This window comes from Recurvomyces mirabilis (genome assembly GCF_035927965.1).
Source record: "Recurvomyces mirabilis strain CCFEE 5264 chromosome Unknown scaffold_12, whole genome shotgun sequence".
Taxonomy (NCBI): Eukaryota; Fungi; Ascomycota; class Dothideomycetes; order Mycosphaerellales; family Teratosphaeriaceae; genus Recurvomyces; species Recurvomyces mirabilis.
Genome location: NW_027041946.1, coordinates 153744 through 174231, shown reverse-complemented (window position 1 = coordinate 174231; position 20488 = coordinate 153744). Strand labels below are relative to the sequence as shown.

Below are 20488 nucleotides of genomic sequence, written 5' to 3'. Positions count from 1 at the left end.
GGCCCAGAGCGGCCAGAGTTTTGTAGAGCGCCACCAAAAATCACGAGAAACAGCATTTGGAGATCATAGTCTACACAAGATGCGGAAAAGGCTCCACGTGAAAACAAATCAACAACCCGATCCCGCTCTCCAAAGCCTTTTCGCGCGGCCGTAGCCACAGCGCTAATGTTGCCAGCCACGCCTAGCCTCCTACGAGCATGAAGATCACTCGCTCGTTGCACACATATATCCATTTGATTCGTTCGTGAGGTTTCGCTATACGTGTTGTCTACTGCAGGCGAGAATTTGAGTCGAGTTGCCGTGCAGATGCTGCGTCGTGTTAGGCGTCTAAGAACCTTTAGGGGCTTCCTTGGCATCGATGGCGGCCTCTTCACCCATGGCGGTAAGGACGATGACGTCTGGTAGGGCGATATTAGTTTTGGGAGTCATGAGTCTTGTGCGTACGGCTTCTCTAAACTTACTGGTGTCCTTCTCGTCCTCCCTGAAGAGCTTGTTGATCTTGTCGCCGACCTCGCCGTCTGGAACCTTGACGTCGTCCTTGGTCTCACCACCCTCGGTCATGAGGGACATGAAGCCATCCTCAGCAATGTCGAGCTGTGCTCTCACGTCAGACTCCATGCTGTCTCCATACACTTTGCTATCATATACGTACGAGCTGGTATTCCTGACGCCTGACGTTCGGGACCTCCATGTTGTGGGTGGAAGGGGACAAATCCTCCAACTTCTTGCCGGTGAAGATATCGATGGCGGTCAAATGGACCTTGGCGTGACCGTGCTTGCCAGTCTTGGAGGTTGACATGTCGACGATTTTGCAAGGGCGCTGCTTGATGACGACGAAGCCGTTCTTGCGGAGGGCAGAGCACTGCAACGGGAAGGTAAGGGACGCGCCGGAGTCGGCGGTATCGAAGGTAAGCTCATGCTGCGCAGGAGTTGTCAGTATGTGCTATGAAGACTCATGGCCACGAGTATACTGCTGGTCGCAGAAACGTCCAGATCGCCGCTCATGGCTGGCTCGGCATAGCGGGGAAAATGAATGGACATACCTGAGCGTCGTTCTCGTTGGGAGCGGCCATCTTAATGGGGTGGCGGAGGCGTCAAGAAGGTAGTGGAGTGATATGTTACGACCTCGAGTCTGTGCTGTCCAGGTCCCAGAGGTGAAGAGGGTGGTGGGGCGGCGAAGAAGTTGAATTCCGATGTGTGAGTGGCATCGAGGCGAGGGTCTAGGAAAAATGCCCCACCATGTGCGGCAAGTAAATACGGGCGCTAGCCGTTATGGTTCTTAGCTTGTCGACGCGGCTCACGTTTCACATGGCAAGGCATGTTCCAGGCTTACATCTCATTCATTCGCAACAATCTAGGATCGACCAAAGGCCAATGAAGTCCTGGTATGTGGTTGGAGCGCTTCTCTGGCCAGTCGAGCCACTCTTCGCCGGCAGCGACCCCTAATCGCTCATTCTCACCGGCACCGAGACGATCTATACAGCTCGGCCCGAGTACACTACCACGTCGACCTGGTCTTGCACCTCGGACCTCTTCTTTGACTGCCGCATCATTCGGAGGCTCGACAGAGAGTCTTCCGGTCTCAGGGAGGATACCAAATGGCACCAACCTGAAGCATGAGTTGGCGAGTGCGCCAGGAGTGGATGTGGCTGATCCACTGAATGTGCTCTCGAGTATACTAGGACGGTTAGGCGATGATCACGCGGAGAAGGAGGCATCAGGTGCGGCCAAGAAGCCTGATGAGCTCACAATCGATGTCGAGTTTGGTAGTCTCAGCCTGACCCAGTTTGCGGAAGGTGCAGACGGAGACATCACACGGGACGACCACGAATCCGGAAAGCACGATATACCAGTGATCGAAGATTTCGAATCAGAGAAGAACAAGTTCGAAGACCTCCACAAGTCGATATTGGCATGCGACGAAGTGTTGAAGTCGGTCGAGAATTATCTCACCAGTTTCCGGGCAGATCTGGCGGCAGTCTCGTCTGAGATCGAGCACTTACAGGATCGATCAACGCAATTGAACAACAAACTGGAAAATCGCAAAGCAGTAGAGAAAGTCCTAGGTCCCGAGGTCGAGGCTTTCGCCATACCGCCAGCAATCGTACGAAAGATTGTGGAGGGAGTGGTAGATGATGGCTGGGTGAAAGCTCTTGAGGAGTTCGAGAAGCGCATCAGGAGCATTGACGCGAAAGCCAAGGAAGGCAAAGATATCAAGGCTGCACAGGACATCAGGCCTTTCATCGACGACGTCTCGACCAAAGCCGTGGAACGCATACGCGATTATGTGGTCGCGCAGATCAAGGCATTGCGATCGCCGAGCATAAACGCGCAAGTGATACAGCAAAGCGCTTTCTTAAGGTATCGCAACGTCTTTGGCTTCTTGTCGACGCGACAGCCTCAGCTAGCCGAGGAGATCTCGCAAGCTTATATTAATACCATGCGGTGGTATTATTCGAGTCACTTCACACGCTACAAAGCCTCTCTCGACAAGCTGAGCCTCTTTGTGGTCGACCAAACAGATGTAATAGCAGCGGACTCTGCGGCGAAACGAACAGCGAAAGCAGGCGCAAAGCATGATGCTTTTGCGATTGGGCGGCGAGCGGATATCTTGCGTTCTGGGAATGAGGCAGCTTTTCCTTCCTTTGCGGCTGAAGAGGACAAAAGTACACATCACCTCGAGGTTGTATTTCGAGCCTACAATATTGCACTCCTCGACAATGCCTCTGCTGAGTACGGCTTCCTGGCTGAGTTCTTCACCAAGCAACCTTTTCACGCCACGAATCGCAAGTTCACCGAAGCGTTCACACCTACATTCCAACTTGGGCAAGAGCTCACGAAGCAGCTTGTAGATGGCAGCATGGATGCCCTCGGAATCCTGATTTGCGTAAGACTGAACCAGCACATGGCTTTCGAGCTTCAACGACGCAAGATTCCAGCTATGGAAGGCTACGTCAATGCAACTAGCATGGCACTCTGGCCACGTTTCCAAAAGGTCATCGATGCTCACTGCGAAAGCATACGTAAGCTCACCACATCTCTGCCTGGTAAGCCTGCAGGCTCAGCTCTGAGCTTGACCTCTTCACCAGCCACCGCGCAAAGTACTGCACCGCATCCCTTGACTCAGCGGTTTGCAAACTTCCTCCAAGGGATCCTGAGCCTGAGCAGTGAAGCCGGGGACGACGAGCCCATCTCACACAGCTTGGGCAGATTGCGAGCGGATTTCGAGGCTTTCTTAGTCAAGTTGAGCAAAGGGACAGCGGAGCCGCGGAAGCGAGAGCGATTCTTGTATAATAATTACTCGCTGATATGTACGATATTGGGCGATACTGAGGGCAAGATGGCGGATGATTTGAAGTCGCATTTTGAGGAGCTCAGGGATAAGTTGGAGGGTGATGCTTGAGTTTGTCAGTAGCGACCTGAACACCAAGGTGCCATTATTTCGAAGAGCAATCTAGCATTCACCAAGTCAAAGGGGAACTTCATGCAGAGATCCATGGACCCTTTGCGATAGTCAGCGCGTTTATGCACTACACCATCCGCGTGTACAACAAGGTCAAGTCTTCGTCCGCACGCGTATTGGTTCCAGGCGGCCGCGACGCCGCTAAACATGACAAAGTCTAGTCGAGTACGCAATCTCAATGCACTCGTTGCATGACGACACGGGTCCTCATTACTGCCATACTAGGCCATCAGCTTGTTCAATGACTGCAGGCGGCCGCAGAATTGCTGAAGCTGACAAAAGTTCAATTGCCTTTTGACTTTGACCGACGGTTCAAACCACTCCACTGTGATTCGTCCGCTCGACACCCCACTCGGTCTGACGTCTTTCAATAATAATGCACGTCGGACTGTGAACCCCGAAAACCACTTTCTCCTCCGCGACGGAAGACGAATCACGATTCTTTTGCTTGTTGATCGAGCTACTGCAAGGCACCGCGGCGTTAGTGTATAGTCGAGAAAGGTCAAGGTAGCTTTGCACCAGCAACAAAGTCTCTCACACCCACACTCAAGTCCGTCCTCCTCCCTTCCTTGCCTCCATCCTTCCTTCGTATATTCCACTTACACCGTCTGGTCATAAGTATCTGCCTTGTAGCTCTCGATAGAACCTCCAACAACCACGTTACCAAGTCCACCCCGTGATCATGACGGACCTCTTCGCGCCCGCGCCTGAGCCCAAGACGGAGCTGGGGCGATATAGGATCTTGTCTTCCTCTGCTGGTATCCGTGTCAGTCCACTGCAGCTTGGTGCCATGAGCATTGGTGATGCTTGGTCCGGATTTATGGGCTCCATGAGCAAGGAGCAGTCTTTCAAGCTCATGGATGCGTACTTTGAGGCTGGAGGCAACTTCATTGATACGTGAGTGCACAAGCTCAAGTCGAGGTCGCGGTGACATATACTGACGATGGTGGTTGTCGTGTAGTGCCAACAACTACCAGAACGAGCAATCCGAATCCTGGATCGGCGAATGGATGGAGAAGAAGAACAATAGGGACTTCATGGTCGTTGCTACCAAGTACACCACTCCATACACCCAGTACCGCGATGGCAAAGGTATCAGTGTCAACTACAGCGGCAACGACAAACGATCACTCAAGATGTCCCTCCGCGACAGCTTGAAGAAGCTCAAGACAGACTTCCTGGATATTTTATATGTGCATTGGTGGGACTGGACGACCTCAGTAGAGGAGCTTATGGACTCTTTGGACGAAGTGGTAAAGCAAGGCAAGGTCCTGTACTTGGGTATCTCTGACACCCCAGCCTACATCGTCAGCGCCTGCAACACTTACGCTCGTGCCCATGGCAAGACACCCTTCAGTATCTACCAAGGCCGCTGGAACGTCATGCTGCGCGATATGGAACGTGAGATCATCCCCATGTGTCGACACTTCGGCATGGCCATCGCGCCCTGGGACGCCATTGGTGGAGGCAAGTTCCAGAGCAAAGCTTCGATGGACGAGAGGAAGAAGAATAACGAGGGGTTGAGGTCCATGATGGGCAGTAGTGGCCAGAGCGAGAATGAGGTCAAAATGAGTGCTGCTCTTGAGGAGGTGGCGCAGGAGCATGGGATCAAGAGCGTGACGGCTGTGGCGTTGGCGTATGTCATGTCCAAGACTCCTTATGTCTTTCCCATTGTCGGAGGCAGGAAGATCGAACACCTCCACGACAACATCCAAGCCCTCAAGATCAAGCTCACCGACAAGCAGATTGAGAAGCTGGAGGGTGTCGTGCCTTTCGAGCCTGGGTAAGTCAACCTTATCATGTCTGTTAAAACTCACAGTATGCTGACATTAGTGACGTACAGCTTCCCAAACAACTTTGTTGGCATCAACCCGCACATCACGGGACAAGCTGGCTTCATTCTTGGTGGCTCTGCGCCGTTGGCTTTCGTGAAAGATGGCAAGGCTATTGGGCACGAATAATCGACCATTTTGATGAAGAAACGTTATCGAGATGGCATTGCGACGTATACATAAATCAGACGACTCGAAAGATGCCAGTAATTGGAACCAGCCAACATCTTTCATGCCACGTGTGGTGTCTCGCGACTTCTAGCTTTAGCTTTAGCCTTATGCTCTCTAAAGTGCCTTCTATGTCGTCGCGAAGCTTGACTATTACTCCTGGCCTGGTCCTCTCACTGGTGAGGAAACTTTTGTAAGTTCTCTGGCACAGGCTTAAGTGGCCACCAGGCTAGTCGTGCACATCTGATTATCGATATCGTCCCCAAAGCATTACTTCGTCGTCATCCAAAGCTCTCTTCCAACCATCATCACCTTCCTCTCACCCTTTCCGAAACACCTCCGGGAAAATCTCCCTCAACTCCTCCAAATCCTCAATCTGCCAATCACCCGCCTGCTTCCTCGGCGCCTTCGTCCCAGGCTCCAGCAAATGCGCCGCCTTCCAACCATACTGCTTCGCGCCTGTCACATTGAGCCCCGAATCGTCAACGAAATAACACTCGCTCACATCCTTCGATCCAGATTCCCGCATAGCTTTATCGTACATTTCTCTCCGTGGCTTACAGACAAGTTCCTTGGCGCCGTAGTCACAGTACGTGATTCCCTCGAACATTTCCTCGATCCCGAGGAGTTTGACTACGCGTTGGCCGTGGGTGATGTAGGCGTTTGTGAATAGCCATAATTTCACCTTCGTCTGGTCGATGTCTTGCAGTAGTTTTCGGAGACCTGGATTCGGTTTTATTATATCGTCTAAGGGCAACGCATCGTCGACTTTCTCGTTGTACTCTAGGGGGTCGACTTTGTGGTGGCGGACTAGTCCTTCAATTGCTAGGCCGTAGTCCTTGTAGTAGCGTTGATGGAGCTCACAGGCGTCGGCTTCGGACAAGGAAAGATGGTTTTGGAAGTAGACGTCTATCAGCTCGCCCATTTGCTCGTGTATCTTGTATGACTTAGGATACAGACAGTTGTCGATGTCGAAGAAGAATGTTTTTGGTTGGCGGTGCTTGGGGGTGCCATTGGTTATTCCATTTGTGGTTGGACGTGACATGGTGGCGGTGGTGAAGTTGTGGTATGAGAGGGGGAAAGACGGCAGTGGTAAGAGAAATGCTTGCCTTTGTACCTGATCTATGGTATGTATCTCGTAATGACTGACATGCTTCCGGCATTAAAGATCGATTCGTGACTCTTGTGAGCCAATCTCTGTCGCCACGCGCCACTGGGCCGATGTCCGATGCACGATGCACGGACCTGCATCTTGTCCCTCAAGATCATCTCCCTTTCTCTGCCTCATCCACATCGCGTTCAGCACGACGGCTAGCTGGTGCGAGTGCATCCATTACAACATCATGGCCGAGGCGTGAGCTGGTGCATTCATACTGTAGGGCTATTGCACGCGAAGATGGCGGCCGTTGCCAGCGCTGCACATGCGCAGTGCATGAACGGCACATCATCGCCGGCTGGCGCAGAAGATGAGGAGCTCTACTCGCAATTGTTGAGGATACAGGATGCTGTGCTTGCCGGCACGCATCCGCAGTTCACGCTACCTGCTACTGCTATTGCACAACTTCAGGCCGCTTTGATTGCGCCAGAGAATGATGCCGCTCATGCTACTAACCACGCTTCCTCGATCACAGCATCTGCCAATGGCCAGGTCGTGCCAAGTACCCATGCTGGCCTTGACCCGATCTTTCTGCAAAAGTCGGAGCATCTTGTAAGAGCAGAGCGAGCAATCAAGCGGCAGCGCCTCGAACACGATGTACAGGCCCTGGGAGAACAGCGCAAGCATTTTCGGTTCGGCAAGGACGCTGATGCGGATCTGCTGACGCCTGTAGCGGTCGATGAGGTGTTGAAGGCGGCGCTGGAACGTGTCAAGCCAGTATCTGGTCTGAAGCCGACACAGGCAGCAAGTGTCAGCTCGTTCGATGAGAATGACTATTATTCCAGTCGAGCTCCCAGCCCCTGGTCTGATGATGCCTGTGAACAAAGCTCTGACAGGGCTGCAGATGCTTTCACAGCCAACTTCGAGCGCCTCGGTGCTGCTGGGCACTTAGCACATGCTGGCCCTTCTGCAGAACGCATACGTCCGCACGATCCTCGAAAAGGAGCGCAAGTATATGACGGAGAGGATGATGATTTGTACGAGCCAGAGGACGATGAAGACGACGAGTACGTGCCGCCAGGTCCTGCTTTCGTAGGAGCTTCACGACAAGGTGGTCCAGCCACTGGCTATGCGCAACCACTTCTGGACGAGGACGACAATTCGGACTACGAACCTGGTGAGATAACACAGGATAGTACAGTGCCTACGCCAAACCAGCTTCTTTCACATCCTACCCAGCCATCACCACGAGTGCCTGTCATCCGCAACCATCTTACTCACATCGCCGCGCCACAGCCGAATCGGGTTTCGCCACTAGCCACTGCAAAAGGTCCCAGTATTGAGCTGGAGCTTGTTAATGGTCGTCCGGAAATCGTCAAAACCCGGCCGCAGTACAGGTCAGTTCCACAGCAGTCCCGCGCGTCCACTGCGTCACCAGTCAATGGTGTAGCCGGCAGCGGCAGAAAGAAGCGCAATAAGAAGCGCAAGCGTGACTTTGAGCCTCTAAAGAACACAAAGAAGCGACGTGACAGACTTGTTGCACATTCGCCGCTTTCACCTGCCCACCGCGAGCCGTACATCAAGGATGAGCCTGTCTCGCCACCACCGTTCAGTTCTCTTCCGGACGTGCCACAGTATCAGCAACAACCGGAATACAGACCAGCACCCACACAGATTGACTTGCTTTCACTTGCTCAGCCTCTTCGACCGCAGTATATTACCGAACAACCACGATCCGGGCTAAGGTATGAGTACGCACAGCCTGCTTCGCCTGCAGTAGTCCGTGTGGCATCGCCAAGTACATACCGACCTGTGCAGCGCGATACGCAAGATCTCAGACGTGTTGCTAGCATGCATTATGCGCAGCGAGCTCCTTCGCCCACACAGCGCATCTACTCTCCTGTGGGGCCATATCGAGCAGCCTCGGCAGCATATCCATCGGCCCAGCACGCACCACATTCTGAGCCTGTAGAGCAGCCGAGATATGCTGAGGTACAAGGAGACCCTCGTGTGCAATATGTACGTGCGCCTTCGCCCTCACGGATACAGGAGTATCGCGAGACATACTCGCGTGCTGCCAGTCCGGCTATCATGGCCCCACCTCCTCCACCTCCTCCACCACAAGCACGACGCATTGTGGTAGATCAGTACGGCAACCGCTACTATGCTGCTGAGCCAGCACAAGCACCCTCTTCGGCCTCATTAGCACCAGAACCGCAGCCAATGTACGAGCGGGCACCAAGCCGGATGTCTGTAGCCTATGCACCCGATCCGGCCCCTCGTCACGAACCTTACTACCCACGCATGGCGCCCCCACCAACGCCCCAGCGGGCTGAGGTCGAGTATGTTGACGCCAATGGCTATCGTCTGGCAGAGTACCAACCACAGCAGTCGGAGCATGTACGCTACAGCACTGTGGCACCCACTTCTCCCACATACCAGGACGCGCCTCGATATTCGATGGCGCCACCAGCACCACCTACTGCAGAGGAAAGAACATCGCCAGTATACCAGCAAATCCCACGCTACGAGCCAATGCCACCACCTCAGGCCCCACCACAACGTGTCGAGGCCACCTCGCCAGTCTATCAGCAGATTCAACGCGCCTACAGCGTTCGACCAGAAGCCATGCACGCCCCTTCCGCACCGCCATCAGGCTATATACGCCAAGCGAGCGTGGCGCCGGTGCAGTATAGAAGCTATGAGATGGCGCCTCCACCTATACCGCAGGTCACAAGGGCTGTTAGTGTGGCGCCAGTAGAGTACGGAGGTCAGCCACAGCAGCCTATGTATGGGTATGCTCCGCAGCCGCAAGTGCAGCAGGTGCAGCAGGCTGTGAGATACGTTGATCAGTATGGTCGCGAGGTAGATATGCAGGCTTTGAGGCAAGGGAGTGTCGCGAGGTATTGATTGTAAGGGGCCAGGTGTGAGGTTAGGCTTCCGCTCGACTTGTGCTTTGGTCCATTATTGAGGGATTGTTGTAAGAAGATAGCTACTGTTCTGCTGTATCCTTGACTGCTAAATGACAGTCCATCATGTCCTCGAGTGTTCAGTGAGCTTTGATCTTGTTCTTTACTTCGTAGTACGTACGTGTCAATCCAGGTCTTGTGTCTAAACCTTGGTACTCGCAGTCTTGAACACCAAATAAATCTTGATTGTGTTCCGTGGCGCTGCTTGCAACTGTAGCCGAAAGCGAAAGCTCGGACGAATTGTTCGACAGCTCTCGTGACTTGAGGGAAACTTGGAATGATCACTGTTGCTGTTATTGCTCGCAGACCACCACAACCCTTCAATCACGACTCTGACCCGTCATGTACGGTCGATACTAACGAGGAGGATAGAGGACCGAGGGGTGTTGTTATTTCATGCTTGACGCGTTTTATCTGGCTTGTCTTGCTGCGTTTCTGGGCCACGGTCTGACGAAAACCGACTCTCCCTCTACTTCTACCACCTACGGACCACTTCACTACACTTCATCACGACGAGATTCGGAGGTCACCACTGTTCCCACTCCCAGCTCGGTTAGTCAGCTGGGCAGTCGTGGATGTCTAGGGCGGGTGGACCGGCGGTCATGCACAATATCTCCTCCCGAGCCCGGCATGGGTGGGAAGGCATCAAGCCCTCCATGGGCTTCGGCATGAGCAGGACGGGGCCACAACAACCACAACAACAATTACCCCCGGATCTGTCGATAGCTCAGCCGCCGCCTGTAGCCGGTAAGAGGGCCATGAACGGCGCGTCTATGAGCCCCAATCCTGCTACTATCGCTGCTGGACATTTAGTCAACCTCTCGTTCAATGTTCCCTTCAACTCCAATCTACCCGGCCCGGACAAGGACGATATCTTGTACAGCAGTACCGGTGCTTTCCAGAAATGGATCCATCCGGATGGCGCCGCGGCGGACGAGACGCCAAATCATGCGTTACCAATCCATACTCGGAATGTGGAGAACCTGAGATCTCTGTGCAAGCAGATGAGTGAGGGCAGTGGAGAGAGGTTACATGCTACGGTCACGAGCTCCAAGCCGAAGCCCGTTCCGGGTATGCAGAGGGGGCCCTTGACGGCATTGGTGACAAACGTGTGCATCAGTGGGGAGGCGGAGGTTGTTCACAAGATGCGGGCGAAGGTCTTGAACGAGACGCCCATTACTTTGGTGAGTCGAGAGGGAGATGTAAGGTGGTAAAGTAATTGAGGTGTGCTGACATATGTATTGTAGCGTCGGGAAACCATCGATATTGATCGCGAGATAGTCTTTCCGAAAGGCCAGGATGGCGCCAGAGCAGATATTCTGAACCACATGGACGACGTCGCGGACAAGACGAAAGCCGATATTTTCCTTCTCGAATCGAAATCCAGACGAAAGGACTCCGAGTCAGCAAGCTTCAACGGCGCAATAGAGAAGAGCATGGACAAGAGACTACAAATACATGTCTACAGCGATATGGAGAGCTGCGAGAACGCGAAGACGAGACTTTTGATCATGATTGATCAGATTCTCCAGCGTCAGGTTGATACCATTCGGCTTGAATTGTCGCTGCATACGCTCATTTCTGGCCGCCATAGGAGGAATGTGAAGCTCATTGAATCGGCTACTGGGACGGCCATTTATTTTCCGCCGATGTTTCCCACCGTCTTTGGGTATGTGCCGCCGGGCTCGATTCCACTTCGCGGCCGAGATGAGATCATTATCACTGGTGAAAATATGGATATGATTCTGCAGGCGAAGAAGAGGTTGCATGAACTGGTCATGCTCACCAAGACTTTTGTCAAGGATGTGCAGATCACGACCAGCAAGGTGGACTATATCCTGCTCGAGCGCCTGGACAAGATCAGGAAGATCATCGAGGCCAATGGGTCTTATGTGTTGCTGCCGCCGCTCGGCAATCACAGTGGTGTGCTGCGTGTTCAGGCAACAGATATCCTAAATGTCGAGCGGACTGTGCGCGAGATTATGGGCTTGGCTGGGCAGTTCTACAGTGCTTCCTGGTGGGTCACACATCCGGATCCTTCGCAGCGACAGCCAACCCCCTCCGACATTCGCGCCATGTTGCCTGATATCTGCATCAACTCTGGCGCCGAGATCACTTTTGAGAAGCTCAATTTCCACATCAATGGCAGTGACGATGCGGTCAAAGCTGCCATGTCGATCATAAACACTTTGCCGTTCGTGAAGAAGGCGCAGTCTACACTCCGCGTCAAGGTCGAGCTTGCCAATGAGCACAAGGAATTCGTGTCTGGTAAGAAGAACGGCAAGATTAACAAGATCATGAGCCAGAGCAATGTCCAGATCGTCTTCGACGGCTTCAATGAGTACAACTTTTACATCGATGTGCGCGGCGCACAATACGAGGCGACAAAGAACGGTCTGGATCTGGTCGAGCTGGAAATGCCAGCAAGTATCAGCTTTCACGTGCCGGATCAGTACCATAAGCGTATTATTGGTATCGGCGGTCAGCATATCCAGCGCATCATGAAGAAGTACTCCGTCTTCGTCAAGTTCTCCAACGCTATGGATCGAGGCGGTATCGGCAAGGACGACGACGATATCAAGGTCGATAATGTTATCTGTCGAACGCCGGCCAGGAACGCGGATAACCTGGAGTTGGTGAAGCAGGAGATTATGGATATGGTGGAGAAGGTCGATGCGGAGTTTGTTTCTGAGCATATTCCTGTTGATCGGTTGTACCATCGAGAGTTGGTCGCACGCATGTCGGAGATCGAGGAGCTGGAAAAGAAGTGGAATTGTAAGGTTACATTTCCTGGGACGGAGCAGGCGAGTGATATGATTACGGTTTCCGGGCCAGAGTATCAGGTTCCGTTGGCTGTGGATGAGTTCTTGGGCATGGTGCCTGAGACGCACGAGATTGAGTTTCCGGCTACGGAGGAGTTGTCGGTTTTGTTGAGGTCGGACGAATTCATGAAGGAGAGGGTGCAGAAGCTGAAGGATCAGTATGTGGTCGAGGCCGCTGTTCTGGAACCGAAACAGGAGCGCCAAGGCGATAGAGAGGTCGTGATCGAAAGGCTCACCCTCAGCTATACGCGCAACAATGCCGGCGGACTCAAGGACGCGATCGACTTCTTGCTGCTACCATTCTTGAGCAAAGGCCTGGCGGTCGACGATGTCAAAGGCGCTATCCCGCGTCCCAAGTCTGACTCTTTCGAGGACAACATGCCCTACTTTGAATCGAAGCTGCTGCAGCGCGCGGAGCCGCCTGTCTCGGATTCGCCAACTCGAGCCAGCTTTGTCGCTGAAGAAGGTAGCTCCCGGTCCATCTTCGATAAGCTCCGCAAGCCCTCGAGCATGGCATCTTTCTCCTCCTTCATCGACCGTCGCCGTAAGAACGGGAACAACTCGCCTGGCAGCCTCTTCATGCACGCTTCGAACAATGCCTCCAAGGCCTCCCTTGTGAGCATGGAAAGCCGCGACTCTGGCTACCGCAATCCATGGAATGACTCTGGCGTCGACCTCGAACATGACGCCCCCAACGGCGGTCTGGCGACCGGCGGCAGCCATCACAGCTTGCATGGCAATGGCTGGGGCAGCTTCAGCACAACTGCCAGCCGCCCAAACACGAGTAGCAACTCCCTGAGTGGAGTCTTCGGCGATTCGGCTAACAATAAATTTCCCTTTGGCGTTAACGGAAATGGTTCTTCGAGCTCTTTGAACACGCCTATGATACCCGGTCTTGGTATGGTGCACAGTGGCAGTGCGAATGGCATGACGAACGGATCTACACCCCTCTCAGTGGGCGCCACACCCGGCGATGCGACGCCGAGATATGATGCCAAGGCTCGCGATGCAGATAGTGGCAAGGGCGAGCTGGCGAACGGCGATGTGCCGCCGACGTCCGCACTCACTGGTACGTCTATGGCTACCACGACTGCCTCCCCCGCGCCCATCGAGCCTGCCTCCGCTCCTCCACCTACTGCCGAGATCCCTTCTGTTGCGAAAGCGAGTACATCTTCAGGATACCCGGCGCCCATCGCGCCACCGCAATGATGACGAAAGGACGGATGTTGTGACTGTTTCCGCGAGTCTGGACTTCCCCGCGTGCTTTTATTGTTTCGACTATCAAGAATACCCTGTGCAAAAGCTATCTGAAAAAGCGAATGACATGTTTGGTTGGTGTGGTGCTCATGGCAACGGAAATAGGATGGGATATACCATTTTGCGTGTGCTCTTGCTGGAACTACGTGTGGAGTGCATTGTTTGCTTGTTCGAGTTCGCCTGCGGTTTCTGCTGGGTTTTTGGAGTTTTGCGAGATACCACTACATCATACACTCCTTTGCGATGCCATCACGACCAGATTTCTCTTCAGTTGCGGTTTGAGCGAAAGACGTGGGATGCTGTTCGTGCGGTAGACACTGTCCTTCCCTGATCACGAGAAAAGCAACACACATAGTTGATAGATATGGTAGTTACAACAAGTATCAGTCTACTCATGATACTGACTTAGGCATACCTCATGTTCAGAGCTTCGCCTCACTTCCTGCAAGCCTAGATGACGAACTCACTGCCTCCACGGCTTCAGTAAAGGAGGGTATGTCATCTGCACTCCTCGCCGCCCTACCCCATCTTACTACTCCATCCCGATCTACGGCGAAGAAGCCAGACATTTGCCACCGACTCCCGCTCTCACAGGGTCGGTTCCATATTCCCTCCTCATTGCCGAGTCTCCACACAGCATAAAGTGCTGATGGCGACAGGAAATGAGAATAACTTGACGAGCCCAGGCCCCACGCTGTATACGCCTCTACTTCCTCATCCACAATGATCTGAAAATTCGACGGCTCCGATCCAGCTTGCGGAAGTGATTTGAGCCATTTATGTGTTGCTGCCTGCGAGCTGTGGGAGATTGCTAGGAAGGAGATGTCTTTGTGATGTCTTGCCACTTCGCGGAGATTAAGGGATGCCTTTTCTGCAAACGGGCAGCCGCAGTGTCGTAGGAAGACGAGCACGGTGGGATGGTTGCTTTCCAGTGGTATCTTGGGCGTTCGGGGTGCTTTCTGGCCGATGGCAGGTGGATCGGGGATTCCGTCGCTACGTCGGGGCGCAAACCAGGAAGAGAGTTCTTGTTGGAAGGACATGCTGGATAGGTTGGACTGGTAGACCTATGAGATTGTATGCTTAGTCTACAGATTGAGGAGAGAAAGTACGGTGCTGTTCCTTGATGTCGCAGCCGGTAAGGAGCTCCCGATACGCCACTTGTGGTACCTTCCTCGTCGAGCAGCACTCCCTCGGTCCAGAGCAGCGAGAGATGCAGGGCAAGCAGGCGTCCCACATTTGTCTGTTGCGGTGACCTCAAGTAGTGTCGCCGTCTACGCTTTCAGAAGACAGGTATTGGGTCGCTTGAGCTATCGTTGCCGAGAAGTGGCGTCATACAAGCAGTAAGAGTTCAACATTCGGTAGAGGAATAGATGTAGTGGCAAACAGAGATTGAATGGAAGCAACAACTTGCTGCGTATCTGAAGTCGCCTTACATCAACCACGAAAGAAAGCAGTTCATAGCCGTATCGTCACGTTGTGCCAAAAGAAAGCAGAAAGCAGAAAGCAGGCGCTAGATCGCTAATAAAAAGCCACTTCTCAAACCATCGTCGTGTCAAGAACAGCAAGTGCAAGCTTGGTATATCTCCCTCCCAGGCCCTGAAACTCCCATAAATCCGTCTACGCCGTCCTATAGCCATCCCCTATGCGCCTCAGTGATCCGTCCCAAACCCCAATCCAGAACCCAAGCACGAACGAAGCACAATCCTCCTCTCATCACCCTCTTCACTCATCAAATACACTCTCATGCAACTCAATAAGCGCCTGCACCGCGATCCTCTGCGCCTGCATATCACTCATCTCCCTCTCAATACTAAACGGCCTCATAATCGTCGGCGCGAACACCACCGCCAGATTCAACGGCGTCATCAGATTCTCCTCTCCATAGCTCATGACACGAGCCAGATGCTGGATCAGGTACTCCAAGCAATTCCTATGATGTTCCGGCAACTCACCCACCGCGGCCCGAAGATGAAGGGCCTGCTTCTCCCGGTCGCCATCTCCGCTCTGTCCGGCCTCGAGAAGAGATTCATAGACATCGTAGGTAATCAGTGGTGTCGGGAGACGGCGGAAATACTGTTTCAGCGCGCTCGTGACGGCGTGGATGTCCAGATCCGGGTCGGAAATGTCGTAGCTACTGTCCTTTTCAAACCCCTGTTGCACGATCTTGACTTGGCCGCTGCCGCCGGATTTGCGGTAGATGCCTTCGATTTCCATGCCGCGGGCTTCAACCTCTTCGATGCAGTGGGATACTACGGCCGGTATGACGCGCTTCTCAAACTCGCAGCGGGCTTCGAGTTCGGAGCCGAAGAGCACTGGATTGACTGTTAGCATCTCCATGCAAGAACTCGATCGCCTGTCATGCAACTTACCAGAAGGATCAGCAGCCGGCGTAGCGAGGTTAGTACTGCTGTTATTCTTCATCCCGGCCAACCCACCCGGGCCCGTTTTCAGCCCGCCGTTCTTCTGCGAGAAGAATCCGAACCCAGCCGCACCGTTAGGACCCACAGTCTGGCCCTTCAGACTGTTCTGCTCACTACCGCCCGTAGCCTGGCTAGCAGCAGCAGAACCCTGCATATGCTGTCCGTATGGTACGCCTCCAATCTCAGCGCCATATGGAGCACCGATTTCTTTGCCTCGTACACCACTGGCGCTGCTCTCGCCCACGAAAGCGCCTTTGATGCCTTTGGTCACATTCTTGGCCATTTTCTCACCTCCCTTGCGCCAGTTGAACTTTTTCGCTTGGCCGCCCTTGCGGATATTGACGACTTGTGGAGCGGTGAGTACAGTCGCCGGTTCTGCCTCGGTTTCCTGCAGGAAGTTGGGCATTGATGAGTCGGTGCTGATCAAGTTCATGGTCCGCAAGTCCATCGATCCGCTGGTGTCCATCTTAGCCCCTGGGTTATATATGCCAAGTCCATTCGTCGAGCCAGCTCCATTCGGCACCTTGTTGGCTTTGTAGGTCTCCTGGATATTCTGCACGAGCTGGCCGTTCATCTCCAGTAGCTGCGCGTTTCGACTCGAAAGTGATTCGTACTCTTGGAACCCCTTGTCTTTCATCTGAATCAGTGTCCCGATCTCGTCCGTCAGCTCGGTCCGCTTATGCATCAAATCCTCAATCTGCCCACTCATCTGCTCCTTGAGCTTTTGCAGCGAATCGGCAAAGTCGCGCATGATGTCCGACTTGAGGCTGTTCAGGTCAAGAGGCTGGTTGCTTTCCTTCGCTCGCTGGAGATGAGCAGTCATGCTCTCAAGCTCCGCAACTACCATTTCTCGCTGCGTGTCCAGCACCACCATGGTGTTCCGCTTCTCGCGCAGCTCACTAGTCGCAGCCTTGATCTCGGCCGAGTTGTTGAGCCTCTCCTCAAGCGTCGCCCTCTCTGCCTCGAGCTCAGCGATCCGCTGTCCCTGCCTGCGATTCTGCTTGCGCAACTGCTCTAGCGGCTCGCTAGCAGTTGGAGAAGATATATTTGGACTTCCTAAAGCCATAGGAGAGCTGATCTGGATCGGTCCTGTAGAGCTGGGAGGTGATTGCGAAGTCACTGAAGCATTGACACCTCTATCGCTAAAGCTGCGTCCGTGCTTCACCGCATTCGAGACCCGACGTAGTACCGAGGGAGGCGCATTGCTATCCTCTCGGGTGTCTCTCTTGTCGCCACGCAAGATGCGCGCCATCTCCTCTTCCATGGAAAAGCCGCTCTCTCTGCTCGCCTTCGGCAGTCCAGGACTTCGCATTGCAGGAGATAGCTGGCCTTCTGATCTGGTATCGACGCTCTGCATCGTACTGATTGAGGCATTATTCCTGTGTCGCTCAGTAGGTGGAGGAGGCGGCGCATGTCGTGGCATGATGAAGTCACCATTGGCCACAGATTTGCTCGGTGCACTGGGTGCGCTTGGGCGACTCGAGGCTCGTGGCGGCGGTGCTACGTCGAAGCTGCTCCTGAAAGACGGTGACTCCCCCGACTTGATGCGGCTCCCGATGTTGTTGATATTGCCGTCGCTCGAGATGGTGCTCTGGGCATCGACGAACGAATACGGTACAGAGGACGTGGACTCTCTTCTGTCAGGTGCTGGGCCTGGCGCCAGCTGAGTCGATGCGATAGTCGGAGTCAAATTTGTGGGTGTTCGTGGTTCCGGTGTAGATGTCTTGCTCTTAAGAGTGGATGCGGCAAGACTGTCTCCACGTGCAGGTCTATCAGCATGTTTGGGTGGCGGCGGCGCACTACTTCCTGCTGCATCTTTGCGCTTCGGATCATCGAATGGATTGACTCCAGAACCTGGCGAGTCCAGCGAGATAGGTGATCGCGAGGCGGTCGGCTGCCGCGCATCTGCCACTTGTGCATCCACAGGCGAGATACCGACTGGTGACCTACCGTCTTCTCCTTTCGATACACTCCGATCACTGCCCTTCCGATTCTTCGGAACCTCTTGTAATTTGAAGCCCTCGCCATGACCAAGTGTGAAAGATCCCGTGTCCAGATGCTGTGGCTTAGGCCTCTCGACTCGTCCGTCCGCACCAGCAGCCACTGCAGGAGATGCAGCGGTAGATGCGGGCGTGTTTGTCCCTGATGCTTGTCGCTTCGTACTTCTACCCTTCTCCTGAAAGAAAATGTGCGGACTCTGCTTCGCATCTGCCACTTTCCGATCCGGCTCACGCTCTGTGGACACCGATCTCGCCGGCGACCTTGATCTTGCATCTTCCCTAGCATCTCGGCTGGCAGACTTTCCAGACTGCCTGCCAGTAAAGTAATCTCTTGTCAATCTGTTCTCAGTGAGGACAGGTGGTGAAGGTCGGTCGGTGTTCTGCGGCACCTGCTTTCGCGCGATCGATGAGGTCGTCGGCGGTGGACCCGGTGCAAGGGTAGGATCGAATGCCATGGGCAGAAATCCGCGCTCTTCGCCATCATCTGTGTCCTCGGATATATTAGACGGTCGGCTCTCGCTGTACGTGCTCGCAGGTAAAGTGGGCCCATCTATCGTGCACAGTTAGCGGACCATTATGAGGGAGTTCAGCCACGGAGCGCCTTGTGTGCTCACCTCGGCGCGCCTCATCCGACAAGGGCGAGACATCTCTTTTAGAACTGCTACTCGCGATTTCTCTGCTTGGTCGTAGCTGTTGCTGTCGCGGCGACCTGGTATTGGGTCCTTCGGAGTATTGGTCTGATGGCGGTGTTTCCATCTCTGGTGAGAAGGCACTCGGAGGAGCAGCACCGGGTGGCAGGGACGGTAGCGCTTTCTCGGACGGGCCATTGCTAGCAGACTGCTGCCGTGGTGCGGCCTTTGCTTTCTTCCGCCGCCTCGCCATCAAGCTCTCATGACAGCTCATGCAGAAGATACCTTGCGACGTCCGCGCATAACGGAGGTTTTCGATCTTTCTTTTGCAGTTCCGGCAACGAAAGCAGCTGGCGCAGAAGGCCTGATCGCCAGTGAGGATGGCTAGGTCTTCGATCTTGTTGCCACATGCATTGCAGCTATAGGTGCAGTTGTTGCATATGAGGGAGCCGTCGCCGAGTAGGAGGAGGTTAGCGTCGGAGTCGAGGAGGGTTCCGCAAGTGTTGCAGCGGAAGCAGTCGATATGCCATCGATTCCCAGCTATTGCATCGTGTCAGCTGGTGGCTATATATGCTTACATGCTATGCACACAAACCAAGCTCAAATGCCTTGCCTTCCTCGAGTATCTGTAAAGCTCGTCAGAGGCCATTACCGTAGCAGTCCACTCTGCCACATACCTCGCCGCAGCCCTTGCACGGGTATACCACATCATCCTGATCTGCCAGCGACTCGGGATAGTGCACCCCCGGACTCTCCATCACCATGGCCGCCATGTTGAAAGCTCAGTTGAAGTGTGGGCGTCTGTTGTCGCAAAGCCGACTCAATGCCGGCAGCAAGTGTCGGTAGTGACAGCGGCCGTGTACGTATACCTGACACACACTCTCTGAGTTAGTATCCTCGTAATGACGCCAAACACAAACTCCCGCCTCTTGCTCCCGCTGTCAAGCCTGCGGTCCTCGTAATTCCTCGATATCGTCACATCCACCGTACCATTGCGGATCACAGGCACACACAAACTGTATTTCTTCCACACACCCAGCGCACCAATAACGATACTGCAGAGTAGCAAGTGGAGAGCAGAGACAACGTGAGCAGGAAACCCACTCGTCAGGCGATGGAACGAGGGTTCAGCTAGCGGGCTCCGGCAAGACGAAACAATAGCACGGACCTGCGAGCTTACGGTAGGTCACTTTAGACGAGAATCTAGTCCGCCACGAACCATTCATAGACCAGGGACTGTCATTCAAAGATGATCCCCATCTACCAACCATTCGATTGGGGGTTCGCGGTAGTGTTGATGGATGATCTGTTTCAGCGTGCCCGATGGTGGAAGGTGATCAAACCTCTTTCTTGCAAACCGCACCGCACCAGAGCTGCAGTGAAGGAGGAGATGAAAGGTACGACGTACCTGCAACGAGGCTTACGGAAGCACAAAGACTGGAGATGTGTGTGACTGTGTGTGTGTTGCATGTCGTGCCACGAGCTGTGTGTCATCTTCCTTCTATCCGCGTGGTCTGGATTACGCAATGCCAACATTTGATCAGAAGTCCATCAGACACGAGCAAGCAGCAATAATCATCCTTCATATCAGTGCGACTCTCATCATGGTTCCTGAAAAGGCCTGCCAACAGGCTGCTCTGCTCAATTTATATGCAGCACCCACTAGCAGTGCTACTGTACCTTTGCCGAGCACTAACAAGTCCTAATCGCAGCCGAACCCATTCTCCCGGCCCGAGAACTGGAACGCGAACTCCAACTTCTCTTTGCGCTTCGACGGTCACGCGGTCGACGAGACAAAAATGGCGTGAGTCTGGAATCTGCTCATCACAATA

At 53.8% G+C, this 20488-nt stretch overlaps 7 protein-coding genes across 7 annotated transcripts; 4 read left to right on the top strand and 3 right to left on the bottom strand.

Annotated features, from left to right (window-relative positions):
• Positions 1-327: 327 nt before the first annotated feature.
• ANB1 (translation initiation factor eIF5A) lies at positions 328-1073 on the bottom strand (the record flags this gene model as incomplete). Its single annotated transcript, XM_064837779.1, has 4 exons — positions 328-398; positions 462-594; positions 653-919; positions 1044-1073. 4 exons carry the CDS (start codon positions 1071-1073, stop codon positions 328-330), a joined length of 501 nt encoding a protein of 166 aa, XP_064694483.1.
• Positions 1074-1387: 314 nt separating this feature from the next.
• VPS52 (Vacuolar protein sorting-associated protein 52) lies at positions 1388-3403 on the top strand (the record flags this gene model as incomplete). The annotated part of the gene is made up of 1 exon (XM_064837778.1): positions 1388-3403. One exon carries the CDS (start codon positions 1388-1390, stop codon positions 3401-3403), a length of 2016 nt encoding a protein of 671 aa, XP_064694482.1.
• A 742-nt stretch (positions 3404-4145) lies between these two features.
• Positions 4146-5424, top strand: AAD14 (putative aryl-alcohol dehydrogenase aad14; the record flags this gene model as incomplete). The annotated part of the gene is made up of 3 exons (XM_064837777.1): positions 4146-4360; positions 4425-5246; positions 5307-5424. The coding sequence occupies 3 exons, from the start codon at positions 4146-4148 to the stop codon at positions 5422-5424; spliced, it is 1155 nt and encodes a 384-aa protein (XP_064694481.1).
• A 358-nt stretch (positions 5425-5782) lies between these two features.
• SDT1 (suppressor of deletion of TFIIS) lies at positions 5783-6508 on the bottom strand (the record flags this gene model as incomplete). Its single annotated transcript, XM_064837776.1, has 1 exon — positions 5783-6508. The coding sequence occupies one exon, from the start codon at positions 6506-6508 to the stop codon at positions 5783-5785; it is 726 nt and encodes a 241-aa protein (XP_064694480.1).
• A 351-nt stretch (positions 6509-6859) lies between these two features.
• Positions 6860-9469, top strand: LTS14_005076 (uncharacterized protein; the record flags this gene model as incomplete). The annotated part of the gene is made up of 1 exon (XM_064837775.1): positions 6860-9469. The coding sequence occupies one exon, from the start codon at positions 6860-6862 to the stop codon at positions 9467-9469; it is 2610 nt and encodes an 869-aa protein (XP_064694479.1).
• Positions 9470-10130: 661 nt separating this feature from the next.
• Positions 10131-13559, top strand: LTS14_005075 (uncharacterized protein; the record flags this gene model as incomplete). Its single annotated transcript, XM_064837774.1, has 2 exons — positions 10131-10712; positions 10776-13559. The coding sequence occupies 2 exons, from the start codon at positions 10131-10133 to the stop codon at positions 13557-13559; spliced, it is 3366 nt and encodes a 1121-aa protein (XP_064694478.1).
• A 1770-nt stretch (positions 13560-15329) lies between these two features.
• Positions 15330-19429, bottom strand: RGA2 (Rho-type gtpase-activating protein; the record flags this gene model as incomplete). Its single annotated transcript, XM_064837773.1, has 5 exons — positions 15330-15919; positions 15977-18577; positions 18642-19196; positions 19252-19282; positions 19334-19429. 5 exons carry the CDS (start codon positions 19427-19429, stop codon positions 15330-15332), a joined length of 3873 nt encoding a protein of 1290 aa, XP_064694477.1.
• Positions 19430-20488: the final 1059 nt, after the last annotated feature.